At 43.8% G+C, this 20,560-nt stretch overlaps 1 protein-coding gene across 1 annotated transcript in view; it reads left to right on the top strand.

Annotated features, from left to right (window-relative positions):
* Positions 1-20,560, top strand: part of LOC146833096 (A.superbus venom factor 1-like) — a 663,114-nt gene that overhangs the window by 546,782 nt on the left and 95,772 nt on the right. The window contains exon 38 of the mRNA XM_085600729.1: positions 15,371-15,454. Within this exon, the coding sequence (XP_085456855.1) occupies positions 15,371-15,454 (84 nt within the window). The remainder of the gene's footprint in view (positions 1-15,370; positions 15,455-20,560) is intronic.

Raw genomic sequence — 20,560 nt, 5'->3', positions numbered from 1 at the left:
TGGCATCAGCCGCAACGGCTTCCTTCCATACCGGAGGGACTTCTCTCATAGGGTACTGTCACACCTTTTTACCAGAAGAGTCATGCTCAAACAGTGGCTGGGAAGGATCCTCAATTCTAAAAGACAACAATGTCGCAACTGCTTTTTCGACATCGGAACCCACAATTGTACCCTCTTCAAATTCAAACCGTAAGCGGCACAAGTCCTGCGGATTTGCTTCCAAACCATTATCCTCCAATTCCTCACAAAGGAAAACACACATCCTTTCAAAAACGTATCTTTGTTTTGATGCTTCCCATTGACGGAAGACATTCATAATAGACTCCACATCATACCTTGATGGGTGAACAATCCATCTGTGTGCCATACGGTCAAGCATTTCTTTCTCTCGAGAATCAGGCAGTTGACTACGCGTCTGCTTACGTTGTGCATTAGGGGTCGTACTAGATAACCCAAAGAGAGGCGATGTTAAACTAGTGACCGCACTAGTTATTCGTTGTCGTGCAGAAGGGGAGGTTGATGCAAGAACAGGGGGAAAGACAGAGGGAAGAAAAACGGGTGCAGATACAGGTACAGGGATAGTATCGGGAAGGGCGCCAAGAGAGGCAGTCGATGGAGCAGGCAAAGTCGCAGAAGGCAAAGGGGGGGCAGGCAGCAAAGTCGGCGGCCCCTGAGGGGGCTGTGCCACAAGAGTAGGAGCCAGCTGTGGAGGAGCTGGCGGCTGCGGGAATGCTTGCGGCAAATTAGCTGGAGGCTGTACATTTAAGGGTTGCGGAGGTGCTGTAGCACTCTGCGCATACGGGGGTGGCGAACTCAGCAAATGTGACATTAGGGGATCTTTCTCCTTTTCTTTTGACGCACCTTGCTGAAGGGGCGGCAAAACTGGGTAGCATTTATCGATCCCTAATTTACGCTGCCTGTGCAATTGCTCATTCATTTGTTCTTCTTCATTATCTTTAAACTGCAAAGCTGCTTGCATTACCGACATACCTTTTTCTCTCCTATTTCTCTTTGCTAATTTTATTTCTTTCTGTTTGGCTTCCTTTCGCCATAGGCGGAAAGAATCAAACATCGCTGGCCGGGCTTTCTTTTTAAACAATTTAACTTCTAAGTTATCTAAGATATCTGTGTCAAAACTACCATTTTGGGGCCATTTTAAAACACCATCCTTCCTAGTGTATCGGATCCATACTTCATTATACGTAATGGGGCCCACGCCATGTTCCACATAAAGCTCATAAGTTGGAGTTCCAATTGGAGGAACCGGACACGAATCCTCTAATCGGGAGTCCCTATTACAACCCAAACAAAACAAGTTTCCAAATATACTAGAACCAGGCATCCTTGCTCACTAGTCTAGTTTCAAACTTCAAAGGATTATCGAATGCGATAGTCTCGTGAATACACGAGTCCTTCGGCTTTGGCACTTGCAAGCTCCAAATCAAAGCGATCCCAAAGGGATACTAAACTAAGAACCAAACTAAGGACTAGGAGACGCTCCACTTATACTTAACTGAGGTATCGATGACGTCACCAGAAGACTCGTTTAATCGTTTCGCTCTACCAAATCATCAAGGGTCCAAAACAGGGCGATAGTCAGGGCAGCAGTCCTTTGTAGCCGTCGGGACGCGGAGAACCTCGCAGTAAAGACTTTCGGACCACGTCGACATGCAGGGGTCGATGAAGTGGCGGCCTTCCTCCAGAATTTTCACACGAAGCTCCTCACGAACCTCTGGCTTGGACCGGTACCGCTGAAATCGCCCCACGTTGGGCACCAACTGAAGTACTGGGTTTTTCGGAACCCAGCGGTGCCAGGGAACACACCCGAAGACTTCGAGTTCTTCCTGTTTCAGACTACAGAAACACAGAGTCTTACGGTGGCGTCAAAGATCGTTTTATTGACTGCAGCCAGTAACAGGTATCCTAGAAGTACAACACGGTGTATATTCTCAGGAGACTGCTCTACCTTACAAAGCCAGTCTTCTCCTTTTATACAAAATATTATGCTTCAGGCAACATTCCTCGTTTTACGGTATGATCATTTACATACATTCACTACAAACGAAAAAGCAGAGTCATGATGACGATCCCACATTTCAGTTCGGCCAGCCCACAATTATTTACCCAGCGAGGCTCAGAACCCTCATCAGGTATCAGCAGACCCCAATAAAAACGGGCACCTCCTCCTCGTAAAACAAGCCATAAAGCAGGAAACAGAGTCAGGTGTGAAATTGATTAGTCAGGGTTTGTGTGGGATGAAAGACTTTATGGTGTGTCAGGCCCTGATGCTAATCCCATATGTACGTCGTAAAAGGAACTGGTGAGACCGGACTGACCTCGGGCAGCGGAGTCAGTTCGCACAGGTCACAAAGGAGTCATCAGAAGGTGTACGTGTCCTTTAGGCCTAGGAATGGCCTTCGTGTGCAGCCTATGTGAGGGCAACCACAGAAATGGCTACCGCTCTAAGATGGAACCCGAGGAGTCAGTATGTAGTATCATATACAAGGTGAATTCATCGATGAAACGTAATGAAAACACTCGTACATATTGCATTTGCCATTTGCGGTTCGCTGATACCAAAATCGGCATGATAGGCCATGCCCCCAACGTGGTTCCGAAATTTAAAGTACCACAGATGCTGCAACACTTTCTTTTTAAATGGATTGGAGAGTGTGTGCAGCATGCTTGACTTTCTTTGAAACGTTCCCCTGGGGGCCTATTGGCGAGATTTGTTGCCTATGAGGGATTCAAACTTTCCTATCTAGAGGTAATCTCATTTAAGGTGCAATTTCTAGACTTCTTAGTCGTCTTAGGGTAGATTTAAGCTCCTGGGGTGGAACTCTGTCACTTTACGCTTGTCCATAGTACTTACACAAGGTAGATAGCTAGGAATGTTAAGTGCAGATGAACAGATGAAGATGACAATGGTGTTGCTCAAACAAGAAGGTAAGAAGTGTTCACAGAAATCAGAGCAATTGGGTGAGCAAGGTAGTTCATGCACCCATGTGAGACAAAAGCAGTACCTTCTTGGCAAGCCCAGCTTCCTCCAGGCTCCGATGGGCACAGACGAGCCCACTCTTAGCCATGCCTTCTCCCGGGCATGCACCTGAGCGCGTCCCGTGCGCCTCCTGCACCGCAGGAGCTTCCTAGCGGGAATGAGCATGAAATGGCTGCTCCTCTGGGACCAGGAGAGTTGGGGACCATGCTCTTTGAAGCATCCTAGCCCTTATGAGTGCAATACAACCTCTCATTTGGGCCCGGGAGAGTTGGGGCATTTAGCAGCAAATCAGTGTAGGCAAGGCAAGCAGCCAACAGTTGAAATCTTTTGAACTTTTTTCATGGAGTCTACACATTTGCCTATACATGTCAAAGTTTTATTAGGCTTTATGCTTTTCATAGTCTGCTATACTTTGCTTTGGAAGACTAAAACCCTGGTATTCTTAACCTTTTATTGTCTGGGTGCGCGGTCACCCACATGCTGACTTTTTTCAGATCTCCTAATTAGGGACTGTATCGGACAATGTAATCATTTTGTGTACTAGGGGCATGTATAGATATGCAATCGACTTCTGTGCTACTAAAAAAAGAATGTGTGTTTATGTGTGTGGGTCGTATCAATATATGTCTCTCACACACACACACACACACGCGTATATATATATAAGGTCATGTGATCAAGGTCCCGCAGGGGTCGAAACGCGTAATGGCCGCCGGTTTGTAGAGGGGAACTATAAACAGCTCACCTGCACAGAATCGTGGTCCGTGCTCCATTTCTTATTGGCGAACTAAGTGATGGTGGAGTACTCTTGATATATATATATATATATATATATATATATATATATATATATATATATTCACTGAAAAAACCAAAGGTTTCAGGGGCGTTATAGTTAGGAATTGGCATTTCAAAAAAACCCTAGAAATTCACTGAAAAAACCATAGGTTTCAGGGGCGTTATAGTTAGCTGGACATTTCCCTCGTACAAAACCCTAGAAATTCCCCTGTTATAGTTAGTTCAGCTAACTATAACTCGCACCCCCGCAATGCACTGCTGATGACGTCTCATATTACATCACTCATGACATGGTCAGTGACAACACTGACATCTGAAATGACATCACTGAAGACATCATTGATGACGTCATCCATGTGATAAATTAGTGCATCTTCTCACACCCTTTGATATACTGAATCAAAATTTCAGACGTCCATTCTCAAAACCATAGATACTCCAATACCAATAACTACATACCCACTCATTGACTCTTAGATCTACACACACATCCACTCACTCACCTGTACAGTCACTCATACTTACAGTCACTCAGTACAGGACTATCATATGCATTTATACACCTACATAGACACTCACACACCACCAATCATCCATAGAGGTACTCTCACATCTAATATTAGTAAAAGCTCGGTGACATTTTTAGATGTTGAAATTTTAGTGTACAATAATGTGTTAACAACTACCCTTTTTAGAAAACCGACCGCTGGCAATACACTGCTACATGCCACAAGTGCACACCCCAAACATCTTATAAACAGTATCCCATATGGGGAGATGCTTAGAATTAAGCGCATATGCAGTGATCCGGCTGACATGAAGATAAAACAAATGGAAAGTCAGGCTCGGTTTTTAGATAGAGGATACAGCCCCAGAGTTATCAAAGCAGCCATAACTAAAGCACAACTTCAGCCCAGGGATAAACTTCTCCAATACAAGAACAAAATGGCCACTGACAAAGTGGAGCCAGTCCGTCTAATTTTTACCTATTCAAAACAGGAGAAGCAATTGAGAGATATTGTTAGACGGAATTGGCACTTTGTCAGAGATGACCCTGTGATAGGCGAAATGATGCCATACAATCCAGCCATAGCCTTCAGAAAGTACACCAGTATGGGGAATGTCCTGTCTAGAAATAGCCAGGAGCTCTGCAAAAAGGAGGGCTGGCTTACAGCAAGGAAAGGATTTTACAAGTGTACAAGCTGCAGAGCTTGCCAATTTGGTGTTAATACCAAAAAGTACAGGACATTTTTCTCTAATATGGATAGAGAAATAAAACAACATCTAACATGCAAAACGGAATTTTGTGTGTATGTCCTTGAATGTGATTGCCATCTTAAATACATTGGCAGCACAAAGTTGGCAGTTCACAAGCGAATCCTCCAACATCTAAGGGCAATAACCAACAAAGATCAGAATTACCCGGTCGCCAGACACTTTGAAACCACGCACAATAGTGACCCACGATTTCTTCATGTAATATGTGCGTCATCAGCAGTGCATTGTGGGGGCGCGAGTTATAGTTAGTTGAACTAACTATAACGGGGGAATTTCTAGGGTTTGGTACGAGGGAAATGTCCAGCTAACTATAACTCCCCTGAAACCTATGTTTTTTTCTGTGAATTTCTAAGGTTTTTTAAATGCCAATTCCTAACTATAACGCCCCTGAAACCTTTGGTTTTTTCAGTGAATTTCAAAGGTTTTTTAAATGCTAATTCCTAACTATATCAGGCCTGAAACCTATGGTTTTTTCAGTGAATTTCAAAGGTTTTTTAAATGCTAATTCCTAACTATATCAGGCCTGAAACCTATGTTTTTTTTCAGTGAATTTCAAAGGTTTTGTAAATGACAATTTTTAATGTATTAATTGTTATACTGATTTTTTTGATACTGATTTACTACATTTTTTAAACTATTTATTTTTAGATATTTTTTTAATTACATTATAATTACATTATAAATTACAATACAAAATATACTTTCTCAGAATGAATTACTTTAGTTTAAATACTTGGCAAATAGGCAACAGACTTTTAAGTACAGTAGTTACAGTTGTTGCAATGGCCAACACAATTTCAAACACAAAGCAACATTGAGCTCAATGTGAATTTCTAGTTAAATGCAATTAGTCACTTTATGGATTACTTTTCTAACCACAGGACTGGATCCTAGGTTCAGTCCTTGGACATCTCCTGTAAACAGTTGAGTAAAAGCGTTTTGGTTACAGTAGTTATTTTTAAGGAATATTATTGTATTTTAAAAGTTGACACTTTGACATTTTTTCACATAGTATCACCAATGTTATCCTACGGCAGAAAATTCACTTAGCAGGTAAGTAGTGTTATCGTTACTTTTTCTTACTCAGTGGTGGATCCTGGATCCAGCACTAGCCAACCTCCTGTAAACAGTTGAAAGAATGTGTTTAAGTCATACAGATGATTTTTTGGAATATTTTTAGTTTGTGAAAATAGACACTTAGAAACTTTTCTGCTGAAAACCACACAATGGATTCCTATGGAAGGAAATACAAGTTACTGGTAAGTACGCTTAAAATTACTTTTCAGGGTCAGTGCTGGGCTAAAAGATGCAGCACTGGGTTCTCTCCTGATTACAGGTGAGTAAATCGGAATTCTTAGTTCGGCTGATTTTAGACGAATATTTGTACGTTTCATAAATGGACACTTAGAAACTTTTCTGCTGAAAACCACACAATGGATTCCTATGGAAGGAAATACAAGTTACTGGTAAGTACGCTTAAAATTACTTTTCAGGCTCAGTGCTGGGCTAAAAGATGCAGTCCTGGGTTTTCTCCTGATAACAGGTAAGTAAATCGGAATTCGTAGTTCGGCTGATTTTAGAGGAATATTTGTACAATGGTGAAGGAAGGGGGCCGGGCCTGAGGTGACATTTGCAAACACGCCCTGTGGAGCGTTTTAAGTTGGGGAATTAATTCCTCTTCAATCCTGAGGTCCCCTGGGGGCCAACTAGCCCACCAGGTACCTCCAGTATGCGCCAGGGGGCTGCATTGCAGAGAGGTGTTCAGAGGCCACGCCCCTTTTTACAACACTCTGCAACGCAGCTCCGTGGCGCTTACTGGAGGTACCTGGTGGGCTAGTTGTCCCCTAGGGGACCTCTGGATTGAAGAGGAATGAATTCCCCAACTTAAAACGCGCCACAGGGCGTGTTTGCAGAGTATCACCTCAGGCCCCGCCCCCTACCTTCACCACTGTGCAAACGCACCCCGTGGCGCGTTTTAAGTTGGGAGATTAAGTCCCCTTGAATCCTGAGGTCCCCTGGCGGCCAACTAGCCCACCAGGTACCTCCAGTAAGTGCCACGGAGCTGCATTGCAGAGAGGTGTAAAAAGGGGCGTGGCCTCATTACACCTCTCTGCAACGCAGCCCCCTGGCGCATACTGGAGGTTCCTGGTGGGCTAGCTGGCCCCCAGGGACCCCCAGTATTGAAGGGGAATTTGTTCCCCCTCTGCAAACGCGCCAGGGAGCGCGTTTGCAGAGTGATGAAAGGAGGGGGCGTGGCCTCCTCCCGATCCCGTGGGTTTTTTTGGGTTTTTTTTCTTTTTAAGAAGGGGGGCTGTGTAGCTCCCCTTCTTTTTCTTATTTTTTGGCCCTGGGGACCCCATCCCCCAGGGCCAGCCCCCTATTTTTTTTTTTTAACTGTGGAGGGGGGCCGCGTGGCCCCCCTCCCGCGGCCTTAATTTGCCCCGGGGACCCCATCCCCCGGGGCCGTTTTTTAATTTTTTTATTTTGGGGAGGGGGGCCACGTGGCCCCCCTCCCGGGCCACTACTGGCCCCGGGGACCCCATCCCCCGGGGCCTGGCCTCCATTGGGGACCGTGGGGGGGTCCCCAATCCCCCCACGGCCCCCCCCGGCTCCCCGCCTCCTGCGGGAGCCGGCATTGCTTTTACACATGGGGAGCAGCTAACGTGCTGCTCCCCACGTGGAAAAGCAATCAGCTTTGCTATTTGGAAGAGAGAGCAGGTTTCCCTGCTCTCTCTTCCAAATAGCAAAGCAGTTTGCAATGGCAGGGTGGGAGCCGCGGGACAGCAGTGTCCCGGGGCACCCCGGGACACTGCAGGAGCTGGCCCTGGGGGGTGGCGGTCCCTAGGGCCATGACAAGGCTACAGGAGGGGGGCCGCGTGGCCCCCCTCCCACTTAAGTTAAAGCCCCGGGGGGTGGTGGTCCTCGGGGCTTGGGGGTCCGTAACGGACCCCCTACTTTAAATATATAGTGCCCCAGGGGGTTGGCGGTCCCCGGGGCGTGTGGGGGGGCTCAAGCCCCCCCACACAGGTTTTTTTATTTTTTTTATTTAAAACAAGCCCCGGGGGTGGCGGTCCCCAGGGCTGCGGGGGGCCATGAGCCCCCATACATTAAGATAAGCCCCGGGGGGTGGCGGTCCCCGGGGCTGGGGGGCCCCTCTGGGCCCCCCATGACTATAAAAAATTGCCCCCGGGACTTGGCCCCCCCGGGGCTAATTGTAAACGAATCGCGGGAGCCCGCGCTTCGTTTTTTTTTCCTCAGCGGGAATGCGCGATTTATATAACTTTTTTGGGCCTTGGGGGTCCTTGTGGGACCCCCTGAGCAGGCCTAGGGGGTCAGGGAGTTTCTACCCTGCCCCCTTTTCGCGTTTTGCGATGTTTTTTTTGGGGCTTAGATGGCTGCCAACACTTCCTGATCTGGAGTGTTGACAGCCAATTAGCATTCAGCTTGTGCACGGCAGGGTGCGCGCTGGGTGCGGGGAGGGTGCTCGGATCCTCCTCGGCCACAGATATCACTAACTTTTAACTCTAATTTTCTCAGGAACTGCTGAACGGATTTACACCATTTAAGCAAAAGGCACGAGTCTGAACTGAGGACTACCTCTTTGCCAAATTTGGTGTAATTCCGTTCAGCAGTTCGGGCTGTAGCTGCGACAACAGGTCCTATGGGAAATTGCATGGGGAAATCGCGTTTTGGGACCCCCCTTTTTTCTCGGCCCCGCTTGACGAATCGCATCAAAACTTTCAGGGTAGGAGCGGAGCGGAGCTGGCCAAAAGTTTGGAAAATTTCGCGAAGATTCGTCAATCGGCGCCAGCCTTATTGGGAATAGAATGTTGCGGATTTCCTATGGAAAATAGGTCCTAACTATAACTATCTACTGGCGACCGCCAGTAGATAATAAATATATATATATATATATATATATCAACGAAAGCTCGCCTTATGCCTCCATGCCACTCCGCTGGAACAAAGCGAGAAAGGACCCAGATAGGTGCTTGATTAGTTTATTGTTACAAGCAACACTCCACCATGACGCGTTTCGGCAGCTTCTCTGCCTTGATCACATGACAGCGCTTACACGGAAGGACTTCATTTTTAAAGTGCAATTGTAAGGTCACATGGTGCAATGGACATAGAAAACAGAAATATGTAATTACAACAGTATGTAACTCAGAAAAGAGACATCAGGCTTTACAATTCTGTCGCTGAATGCCTACCATTTTTTGGTGTCCTAATTGTTATGTCAACTATTATAATAGTATTTCAGGGTGCCATACGTGATGAGTCTCTTAAGAAGTTAATTAATGGCATAAATGCCAGAGACATACGAGTTTCCATTTTTTAACGTACATTGCAGAACATATTTACATGGGACCCATGTGATAAAATAAATATAACCGTGCATCCAATAAAATTGAAAAAGAAAGTTAAGAACTAGTTAAAGAACCGGTGTTAAAGTGTAAAGTGTCAGTGCATAAAAAGTATATAAAAGGTATATAAAGAGACTGGTTGTTAATATGTAACCTCCCAGTGTGTATAAATATAATGGTAACAAGGATGGTTCTAGTGTCACAGACTAATGTTATCTGAGCTATGTATTCTGACGATAAATATCGCAGACTCAGGAAAAGAAATTTTTTGGCCGTATGTTCAAATGGCGTATCAAAAATTGTCTCATGCACATAGTATATGTAATCCGGGGGGTTAGATTATTGCCGGTCATTCCTAGCTCATCTAATGTGAGTATAGGTTGCACAACAAGAATGAATGCATGTATAGAATATATTAATTATATAAATATATAAATAAATATAAATAGATAAATTCTTAAAACATACACATATTATTTGTAAAAAGCTCCCCTAGCAAAGTAGGTAAAATACCAACATTGTAACATACCATTGTTATCTGTGCAAAATAGATCAGTTTTAAAAGACCTTGGATTAACAAGTCGTGGGATATTTAAACAGTTTGGCTGAAGGGAGAGATAAAAAATTCAAACAATGATAGTAAAATATGTAAAGTGTAAAATACAAGTATGTTAAAAAGATTTTTTTGTACATAAATATATTAAAAATTATTATATTAAAAAGAATCTTCCATATAAATATACAATCCTAACATACAATACTACCATTTTGTTAAATCCTCTTCATCCCTAGCAATAGATGTAAAAAAAGAGAGGAATGACAGTTTAACTGGTGCAGATGTCTCTAGTCAAGGTATGTATGCAGATCCTCGCCAGTGTTAAGCCCCCCTGGATGTTTGGTATCCAGTTCTAGAATGTAACGTGTTTCAAGACGCCTGAGTTTTAGTTCCCGATCCCCACCTCTGCCAAGTGGAGGTATCGTGTCAATGACATAGTACTGAAGATGTTTTAGATTATTGTCATGTTGCATCTTTTAACTCTAATTTTCTCAGGAACTGCCGAACGGATTTACACCATTTAAGCAAAAGGCACGAGTCTGAACTGAGGACTACCTCTTTGCCAAATTTGGTGTAATTCCGTTCAGCAGTTCGGGCTGTAGCTGCGACAACAGGTCCTATGGGAAATTGCATGGGGAAATCGCGTTTTGGGACCCCCCTTTTTTCTCGGCCCCCGCTTGACGAATCGCCGCAAAACTTTCCGGGTAGGAGCGGAGCGGAGCTGGCCAAAAGTTTGGAAAATTTCGCGGAGATTCGTCAATCGGCGCCAGCCTTATTGGGAATAGAATGTTGCGGATTACCTATGGAAAATAGGTCCTAACTATAACTATCTACTGGCGACCGCCAGTAGATAATAAATATACATATATATATATTCACTGAAAAAACCATAGGTTTCACACATGTTATAGTTAGCGGAAATTTTACTGATAAAAAACCAATGAAATTGCCCCGTTATAGTTAGTGCTGGCAACTATAACTCACGCGACCGCAATCCTCTGCTGATGCTAATACTGTATTTAGACACTTATTTGCCCATGTCTTCTTCCATACATTTTTAGCTATACATATATTACAAATATTTTTTTTTCATAAAGACACATATGTCATCAGCAGAAGATTGCGGTCGCGTGAGTTATAGTTGCCAGCACTAACTATAACGAGCAATTTCATTGGTTTTTTATCAGTAAAATTTCCGCTAACTATAACATGTGTGAAACCTATGGTTTTTTCAGTGAATTTGCAAGGTTTTTTAAATGCTAATTCCTAACTATAACGTGTGTGAAACCTATGGTTTTTTCAGTGAATTTGTACGGTTTTTTAAATGCTAAGTGACTTTACGCCATTCGTGGCGTGCGCGCCCACTTAACGCAGTTCGTTCCGTGCGCGCACGGTGCGCTTCGCGCACCGTGCGCGCACAGGGAGCACGCGGTGCGCTTCGCGCACCGCGCACCCACTTTACGCAGTTAGTGCCGTGCCCACGTTACGCTAGATGGGCCATGTACGCACGATGCGCTTCGCGCACCGTGCGCACATGGAGGACATATTATGCGCTTCCTTGTGATAGGTAATCTGTTGAAATTTTTTGGGAAATTTCTGTGCTCTGATAAGCCATGCACAAATGGTGGCCTTCGGCCACCATTTGCACAAGGGGTGGAGAAAGTGTGGATAGTGTTTTTTTTATTTTTATTTTTTTACCGTACGCTTACGGTAAGCGTACGGTAAGCGTACCCCGCGAAATTGCCGAAAAAAAAATAATGCCGTTTTTGCTCTTGGGGGATGTTTGGGGACTCCCTCAACATGACTATGTGAGAGGGAGTTGTCAAAACATCCCCGTAACATGTTTTTGGCCATCATGTTTGATACATAACACTCAGTGCGGTAGACAAAATGGCGGACGCCGCTTCCTGGTTTCTGCCGATTCGAATGTTTACTAAGATCTAAGAGCCAATCAGAATCGCGCTCGCGCACGCCACCGTACGCTTACCGTAAGCGTACGGTAAGCGTACCGTAAGCGGGCTCAGATATATATATTGATTTAAAGGCTATTTTCTCAGAATCTACTGAACAGATTTACACCAAACCTACAAAAGGCACTTCCTTGACCTAGGGACTACCTCTCTGCCAAATTTCTAGTAATTCTGTTCAGCCGTTCGGGCTGTAGCTCGTTCTAAAGGTCCTATGGAAAAATGCATGGGAAAAACGCGTTTTGGGACCCCCCTTTTATCTCAGCCCCCGCTTGACGAATCCCCCCGAGACTTTCAGGGTAGGAGCGGAGCGTAGCGCCCCACCTATTTTGAGAAATTCGCGAGGATTCGTCGACCGGCGCCAAAGTTATTCAAAATAGAATGTTGAGGTTTTCCTATGGAAACGTGGTCCTAACTATAACTACCTACTGGCGACCGCCAGTAGGTAATATATATATATATATATATTCACTGAAAAAACCATAGGTTTCACACACGTTATAGTTAGGAATTAGCATTTAAAAAACCTTGCAAATTCACTTAAAAAACCATAGGTTTCACACATGTTATAGTTAGCTGTACATTTCACTCATAAAAAACAAATGAAATTCCACTTTATAGTTAGATCAGGTAACTATAACTTGCGCGCCCACAATAAACTGCTGATGACGTCACATATTACATCACTCATGACATGGTCAGTGACATCACTCATCACATCAATGATGACATCTGAAATGACACATTGTGGATTGCGGTCGCGCAAGTTATAGTTACCTGATCTAACTATAACGTGGAATTTCATTGTTTTTTTACGAGTGAAATGTACAGCTAACTATAACATGTGTGAAACCTATGGTTTTTTAAGTGAATTTGCAAGGTTTTTTAAATGCTAATTCCTAACTATAACGTGTGTGAAACCTATGGTTTTTTCAGTGAATTTGTACGGTTTTTTAAATGCTAAGTTATGTATTTATTTTTTATTTTTTTTTCTGGTTTTTCACCGTGCACACACCCTGCGCGCACGGTGCGGTTCGCGCACCGTGCGCACGCTGTGGGCGCTCGGTGCACTTCGCGCACCGAGCGCCCACACTGCGCAGTTCATGCCGTGCGCGCCTCGCCTTTTTTTACGCAGTAACAATTGTTTTTTTCTCCCTTGTGGGTCCTTCAATTTATTTAATAAATGTGATTATTTTTTTTTTTTTTTTTTTTGCCGTGCGCGTACGGTAAGCTTACCGTACACGCACTCCGCGATTTTTTTTAAAAATTATTAAATGTATTTTTTGTACTTTTTGATCCTTCGTGGACCCCCTGACAAACGCTAGGGGGTCTGCAACTCTCTTCGTTGCCCCCTTTTCACGTTATCCACCTTTGTTTTTCAGTGTGAGAGACAGAAAATGGCGGCCAACACTTTCTGATTTCGACCGATTCGAATGTTTACAGTCATGTAACCACCAATCACAATTGAGCTCGCGCACGGCACCGTACGCGTACGGTAAGCTTACCGTAAGCGCACGGAGCGCGCTTACAGATATATATATGCTTTTAAATGCTATTTTCTCAGGACCTACTGAACAGATTTACACCAGACCTGCAAAAGGCACATCTCTGACCTGAGGACTACCTCTCTGCCAAATTTCAAGTAATTCTGTTCAGCCGTTCGGGCTGTAGCTCGGACTAAAGGTCCTATGGGAAAATGCATGGGGAAAACGCGTTTTGGGACCCCCTTTTTTCTCAGCCCCCGCTTGACGAATCCCCCCGAGACTTTCAGGGTAGGAGCGGAGCGGAGCGCCCCACCTATTTTGAAAATTTCGCGAGGATTCGTCAACCGGCGCAAAAGTTATTCCAAATAGAATGTTGCGGATTTCCTATGGAAACACGGTCCTAACTATAACTATCTACTGGCGACCGCCAGTAGATAATATATATATATATATATATATATATATATATATATATATATATATATATATATATATATATACAAATCATTAAAGCAGTTCAGGCCTCAGTGAGGATCTCATACTGTGGTTGATCTTTCTATGTTATATCACAAAGGTGCAAAGAACAACAAGGCAGAGAAAGTACAAAATGGCAAGCGCCAGATGTCTGCTTTTCGCCCAGACACCTAGTTTCCATTTGTGGACTTTTATCGAACACATTTGCATTCTGGGTATTTTCGTCTTTGTTGCTTGAATTGGACTATAGCAGTAGCACTCAAAGTACGGGCTGTTGACAGCTTGCAGCCCTCCCGAGCTTCACATGTGGCCCCCTGCTGAACGGTTGCGCTGAGCTGCATTTTGCTTTAGAGAGCACTAACATTAAGAAATATGTTAAATAAACGGGCAAGCCTTTATTTACAAGCTAACTGAAGTTAAAGAAAAGAAGCAAATAAGGTATTCTGCACCTCATAACTTTTTTAGAAACATTTTATTTTTTACAAAATTTTGCAACAAACGTTTAAAAATATGACAAATTCTTTTCAAAATTCACAAAAGTATATTTCATCAACATGAAGACATGTTTCACCTTAGTACATCAGATTACATCAGTGCATTGAGAAGTATTTTTTAAAAGTGAAAGTTCTGAAAATGGATATAGAAACATTCATGCCTCTTCCCAACAAATCCAATAGTGAAATAAGAGGCAAGTTAGTTGCCATTTTCTTCTGGGTGGGCTGCGTTGTTTTTATGCCTGGACAGCATTATAGTTTATTAATTGAAACACAAGAGAAGATTTTGTAGTGCACATATCCTGAATGCATGTATTTCAAGATGCTCTCACATGTGATAATGAAGAAAAGGGAGGCAAAGTGAAATGAAAACGATTGCCAAGGATCACACAATTTAGTCAGGTTGGGAAGCCAGGATTGATTTTAGGTTTTTTGGTTTCGCATTGTGCAATTCTATTTCAATCCAATTAATAATGAAGTTGCTTCTTTTTTTAGACCTGACTCTCCCAAGATAGTGATGGCAAGTAGACAAGGCTTACCCTAAGGTGCGGTATAACAATTTAGAAATAGCATAAAACAGTATTGTCAAACCGCTGCGTCTTCTAGAGACTAGGGACTTAATTTAGAGAGAGTATGGAATGAAATCCTCAAAAAAGCTTCACTTACAGAGTCCACCATGTACACCCCCACCCCCCCAGTTACGCCCCACTCTGCTGGCGTCAATGCGGACCTCGACCACTCTACAGACCATACTTTGTGGCTTCTGCGAAAATGTTTGCGAGTAGCCATGTACTATAGCAATGGTTAATCATGATTTGCAAAAGTAAGCCTTGGATTGAAAAAGTGGTGTTAGCATGGAGTTATCTGGCCACCAAGGGTATAATGAGGTGCAGAAAGACCTCCTGTTCACATTACTCTAATGTACTGTTTTTTGGTGATCATTGTCTTTTTCAGAAAACTGTTTTATGCAGAAGTTTGTTGGTGAGCTCTCATTAGAGAAGCGCATTGAAGAGGCATGTGCACCTGGAGTTGACTATGGTAAGTCCTCAAAATATGTATTGGAATTTAATTATGTCTACAAATATAGTCAGGGTAAACCATGACAGCTAAACTATGGTGACAGGAAGTCAGTGAAAGAAACATATAACGTCTGGATGGCAGATCTTGGCGGACAAGTTACTCCATCACAACGGTGACGGAAATACCGACCGTAGAAATATAAATCCCATTGAATCCTATGGGTTTTATATTTCGGCAGTTTGGGATATCTATCACTGATGTGAGGGAGTGACCCGTCCGCAAATATCTCAATCAGGCACTGAGAGCCACATTTCTCCGTTTTATTTATTATTACATATAAATACATATGCAAAACAATCTATTCCCATGTCTGTGCTTTAAAAACAAAAATATTGACATTTGAATGTGTTTCCCTTTTTTCAGTCATGACAGAAGCTGAATAGCTGTGCATATTGATAGCATAGGGAGTTAAAAAGAATTCCTAATAAAAATAAATAGCTTAACTAAAGAGTAAATAGCTGCAGATGCTGCAGATATGCACACATGCTAGTAGTAAAAAGTCAATGTGTTCAGGCATGTATATTGTTTTATTTTATATGAACACTTAGTGCAGTAAAACACCAGAGCATCGACAGGTGAGTGAAAATTTGTTAGCTAAACGTAGAAATTTACTACTTGAAACATAATTCTTACATTGGCCAGGAATAGATTTATGGATAAATACAAATTAGATAAAACAAGTATACATTACTAATGACATTAAATAAATATGAATAAATACAGACAAAAATGCCAAGAAAGTAAATACCATTAAACTTAAAGTCCTAATTCTAACTCTGGATGCATTGTTTTCTGCTTCTAATTCAAGCATTCACCCTTCTGTCAGCCAGTCTCCCTTCAGCAGATCGAGTGACAGAAAAATACTCGTGGAATTTCTATGTTCCAAAAGTACCCTATTGCTTGCCCTCTATCAATCTTATGATCAAGAAATATTATGACAACTATCTTTTTGAGCTTGTAGCAGTAAAGTACAATGAATCTGCCCACCCTATTTATCACTTGATATTAAAAATACAATCTATTCTGCCACTAGTGGTCTTAGGCAGGAAAATACTACTAATTATGACCACCACTACTGATTATCTAAGGATAGAAGCATCTCTTCTACACTCATTCAATCATCTTGTTAAAAAGTACGATTCATACTCCCCTCAACGATGTTCTGGAAGAGAAGACCCCAAAATCTGCATTTTATTCATTAGTTTGGGTACCTGTCATGACACAAGGGTAACCTTGGGATCCATAGGCACATGTGTAAATTAGTATTGTTTTCAAGGAACAATTGTACCTAATTTATGGTAGTTAAACAACAGCTCATAAATACAAAATGTATTCCAAAAACAATTTTTTAATTAGGGAAATTAAAGGAAAAAAAATTCAAGTTCATATGTGACAGTGGAGTGCAAAAACATGCTTGGTGCTAAGGTGAAAGTGATCTCAATACGCAATAAGCGTATCACAATTTACCCAATCTCTAAGAAGCCAGGTCACATTGCCTGATTACCTGCACTTCACAACCGCACAGGCTTGGTGGTTAATTGGTCCTCGACACAGGATCTCGTATGTCGGCCCCTGGTCCGGTTGCAGATTGCTTGCTGCCTCTGATCAGCTGTGTTATTTGGGGCAGACCACACTACTATTTAAGCTGACATTGCTCCCTGAGATTCCGATGCCTCGCACGATATTTCAGTTGACCCTACCGGTTTCTTCTCATTCAAATCTTGATGCACCTGCATTGCCTTAACAGAGATTACAGTAAATACATCAGGAGGATTTTGTCTACCCTGACTAGGGCAGACCTTGATTCAAGCCCTGATGATGATCCCTTGATGTATGTTGATTGAAACGCCTTTGACCAACTAAGCAGACCTGTTTTAATAATTAGATTGAATAGACATTCTGCTCAGATCGTGTATATTGTGATACGCGTACTGTCCATTTATATGACCTTCGCCTGACCACCAAGCATGTATTTTTCCACTCTATTGTGACTTGAGCGCTTGAAAATCTTTTCTTTACGCTTCGTTATTAAAACAGTGTATTTGGAATGCATTTTCTTTTTATGAGCTGTTGTTGTGAAAACATTAATTACTTTAGAGTCGGGTTCACTTAGTAACTAAGGGTGACATGTATGAACGTATTTACTAATCGCAAGGCCTGCAATTCAGTAAATTGCAGGGTTTTTGGGCAAGTAAGTAATTTCTCAATTATACCAAACTTGTTTAGCTATTCGGTAACATGTTACTGATTCACTAAATGGGTTTGGGAAACCATAACAACAAGGTATTTGGAAGGGTTGCATTTAGGACATCCCTTCCAAATACTGATTCTTTATGATATGTATCAATGTTTTGCGGCCGAAATCGGGTCCCAAAACATTAATATTTTGCTGACTACTTAAAGGTAGTGGTATCCCATTCACAAATGGCAATTGACACCTAAGAGACCACTTCCCCTTTGTAATTGGTGAAAAACATTTTGAAGGAATGGGCAGTGGTCCATAGGTTCTCTCAAAAATGATTCCAAAACTTTACAACTGTTTTTGATAAACACAGCATTTTTCCTTTAAGGAAAATGAACTGCATTAAAAACAGGCATTGAAAATGCAAAAGGTCTCGCCTTTCATTAAGTTAAAGCCATTTGCTTTGCTATACAATACCATTAGCAAAGCAAATGGCTTTAACTTAATGAAAGGCGAGACCTATTGCATTTTTAAGGATGTATGATGTTACAACGCGAGTGAGTACAACGCGTGCCGTTACATCGCAATCGTTACAATGGCGTGCTAACATTAGTAAAGTAAAGTGTAATTCCAACTCCAGTCCACTTAACAGTAGGGAAGGTGTTGGGATAGTAAACTACACTATTTGTAATGTTAGCACGCCATCTAGCGCAAGTCGATGTAAAGACTTGCGTTGTAATGGCATAGTGTGGTTACATCGCGTTCGTTGTAACGATCGCGATGTAACCGCATCGCGGTGTACTAACCGCGATGTAAAGGATGTTACCCCATTTTTAATGCTTGTTTGTTAAGCAATTTGCCCAGAATCACAAGATGTTGAGCGTCGCTGCCGAGACTCGAACACGGTTCCCCAGCTTCGAGGTGGACCTCTCTAGCTGTTTGGCCACACCCTCTCTTTTGAGGTCACTTCGCGCCAGGGCCTCGTCCTGTTCACCCTTTCCTATGTGTTCTGAAAGCGCGGCGTGCTCTATTTAACTGCAATTCGGATAACAAGAACCAGTGGACCTTATCTAATCCAGTTCCGTGATTTTGCGCAGATCGTGTGGGCGCGCGAGGGAGACGTAAGGACGCCGGTCGCTCCCGGTGATTCCAGACTTGAGCCCTGCTCCCAGCTTACGGCACCCCCCCCTGTTTCTCACATACAGCGGGGGCACTTCATCGACCCATCGACTCACGGAAAAGCAGGTGGAAGCGAGGCAGGGGCGTGGCTGAGGACGAGCGTCAGCCTCGAGTCTCAGTCCGCCGCACGGAGGCCCTGCACAGTGCACGGATTCTGATTCTGCTTCGTCCCGCAGAGGACACCGTGGTGCACCAAAACAACAGCGCCAGCAGCCTCAGCAGTCTCAACAGGCTCAGAATTGCCCCAGGAGCGAGTCCCCGCAACAGGCAGGTACCATCGTGGCAGCAATCTAGTGGTGAGCTGAATCTGCTGTTTGCTGTTTCGCGCTCCCGTGGCTCCCGTGGCTCCCGGCTCAAGCCCCGGTCAGAGGCATTGTGCTGTGCTGTGCTGTGCTCGGGGAGTTTCTCGGCCGTGTGGCAGGCTAAGTGGAGCGAGGCGGCAAGGCAGCAGGGGCAGAGGTAGAACTGGCGGAGCAGAGCAGAGCGGAGGCTGCATGATGGGCACAGAGTTTTGGATTGCAGCGGCGTGAGTTGGTGAATTGCTGCCGCATTGCATTTCGCTGTAACCTCTGTGCCTCTCGCCCTCGCGCCCTTTGCGCCCTTTGCCCCCCTTGTCCAACCTTTCGCTCCTTTATACCCTGAGACTGCAGCCACCTACAAAAAACTACTGTGCACCATACTGACTACCACAGCAGTCAGCAGGTACGGCATTGTGATCTGTCAGAGACTACTGACTGCTTGCTGACTGCGCTTACTGTCTGAATCACTCCTCTTCAAAGCAGTAGTGACCACCCTAATGAGCCAGGAGCCGGGAGTGCTTTGTTTAAAGGGGCAGGAGCCGCCAGCGATTACCTAAAACGTGGAAGGAGCCGTAGGAGCCATCAGCGAGCCACCAGCGATCATCCCAACGAGGCAGGGGCTATGAGCGCTTTCTAGTTACTGACTACGAGCCCAGTTGCCTGATAATTGATAATTGAGAAACACCACTGGAGCTGACCGCCATCTGGACAGAGGGAAGCGCGGCGTTGCTGCAACCTGGAAAGCCCTGTGGGCCCTGTGAGCTGTGAATCGTGAATCGTGAACACTGAGAATTGTGACAGGACTTATTGCACTGAATCGCAAGCTCACACAGGGCCTGCACAAAAGACTGCACCCGAGGGGGGAGCGTTGGCACCGCAAGAGGGACTGCAAGTGGGAGTGACGTCAGCCCCCACCAACGGAGCCTCCGTCACACCCTACTGAGTGCGGTGCAGTGTTGTGTAGGAGCAGGAGTAAGAGACACCACTGTTAAACCGCTGATAAGTCCATCCCCAGTGCTGGTACGAGACCTGTGCGGTTAATAAGCAAACAAAATAAAATCGCAGCAACCCAGAGCAAGAAGGAATAAAGGAATAAGGAATAAAGCCAAGAAATGAGGTCAGGGAAATCAAGGAACTATATGGCTCCCATGAACCCCCCTAAAAGACCAAGGAGAATAAAGAAAAACCTCAAGAAAGATTTAATGAATGTCAGCAAAGAAGATAAGGGGACAGACGAGGGAAGGAATGGAGCTGAGGAGGGAGAACTTCCTTTGATTTCCCCCCTGCTCACAAGCCCCAAATGTCCGCCAGACACAAAGGCGAGAGGGATCGCAAACGTATTCTCAGTGAACAAATCTAGCTTTCAACCTAATCTATTCAAAATTTTCATTCATCAAAGACGTT

Source organism: Triturus cristatus, chromosome 4_2, assembly GCF_964204655.1.
Source record: "Triturus cristatus chromosome 4_2, aTriCri1.1, whole genome shotgun sequence".
NCBI lineage: Eukaryota > Metazoa > Chordata > Amphibia > Caudata > Salamandridae > Triturus > Triturus cristatus.
Note: the sequence above shows the minus strand (reverse complement) of the source record. Positions and strands in the feature narration are given on the sequence as shown.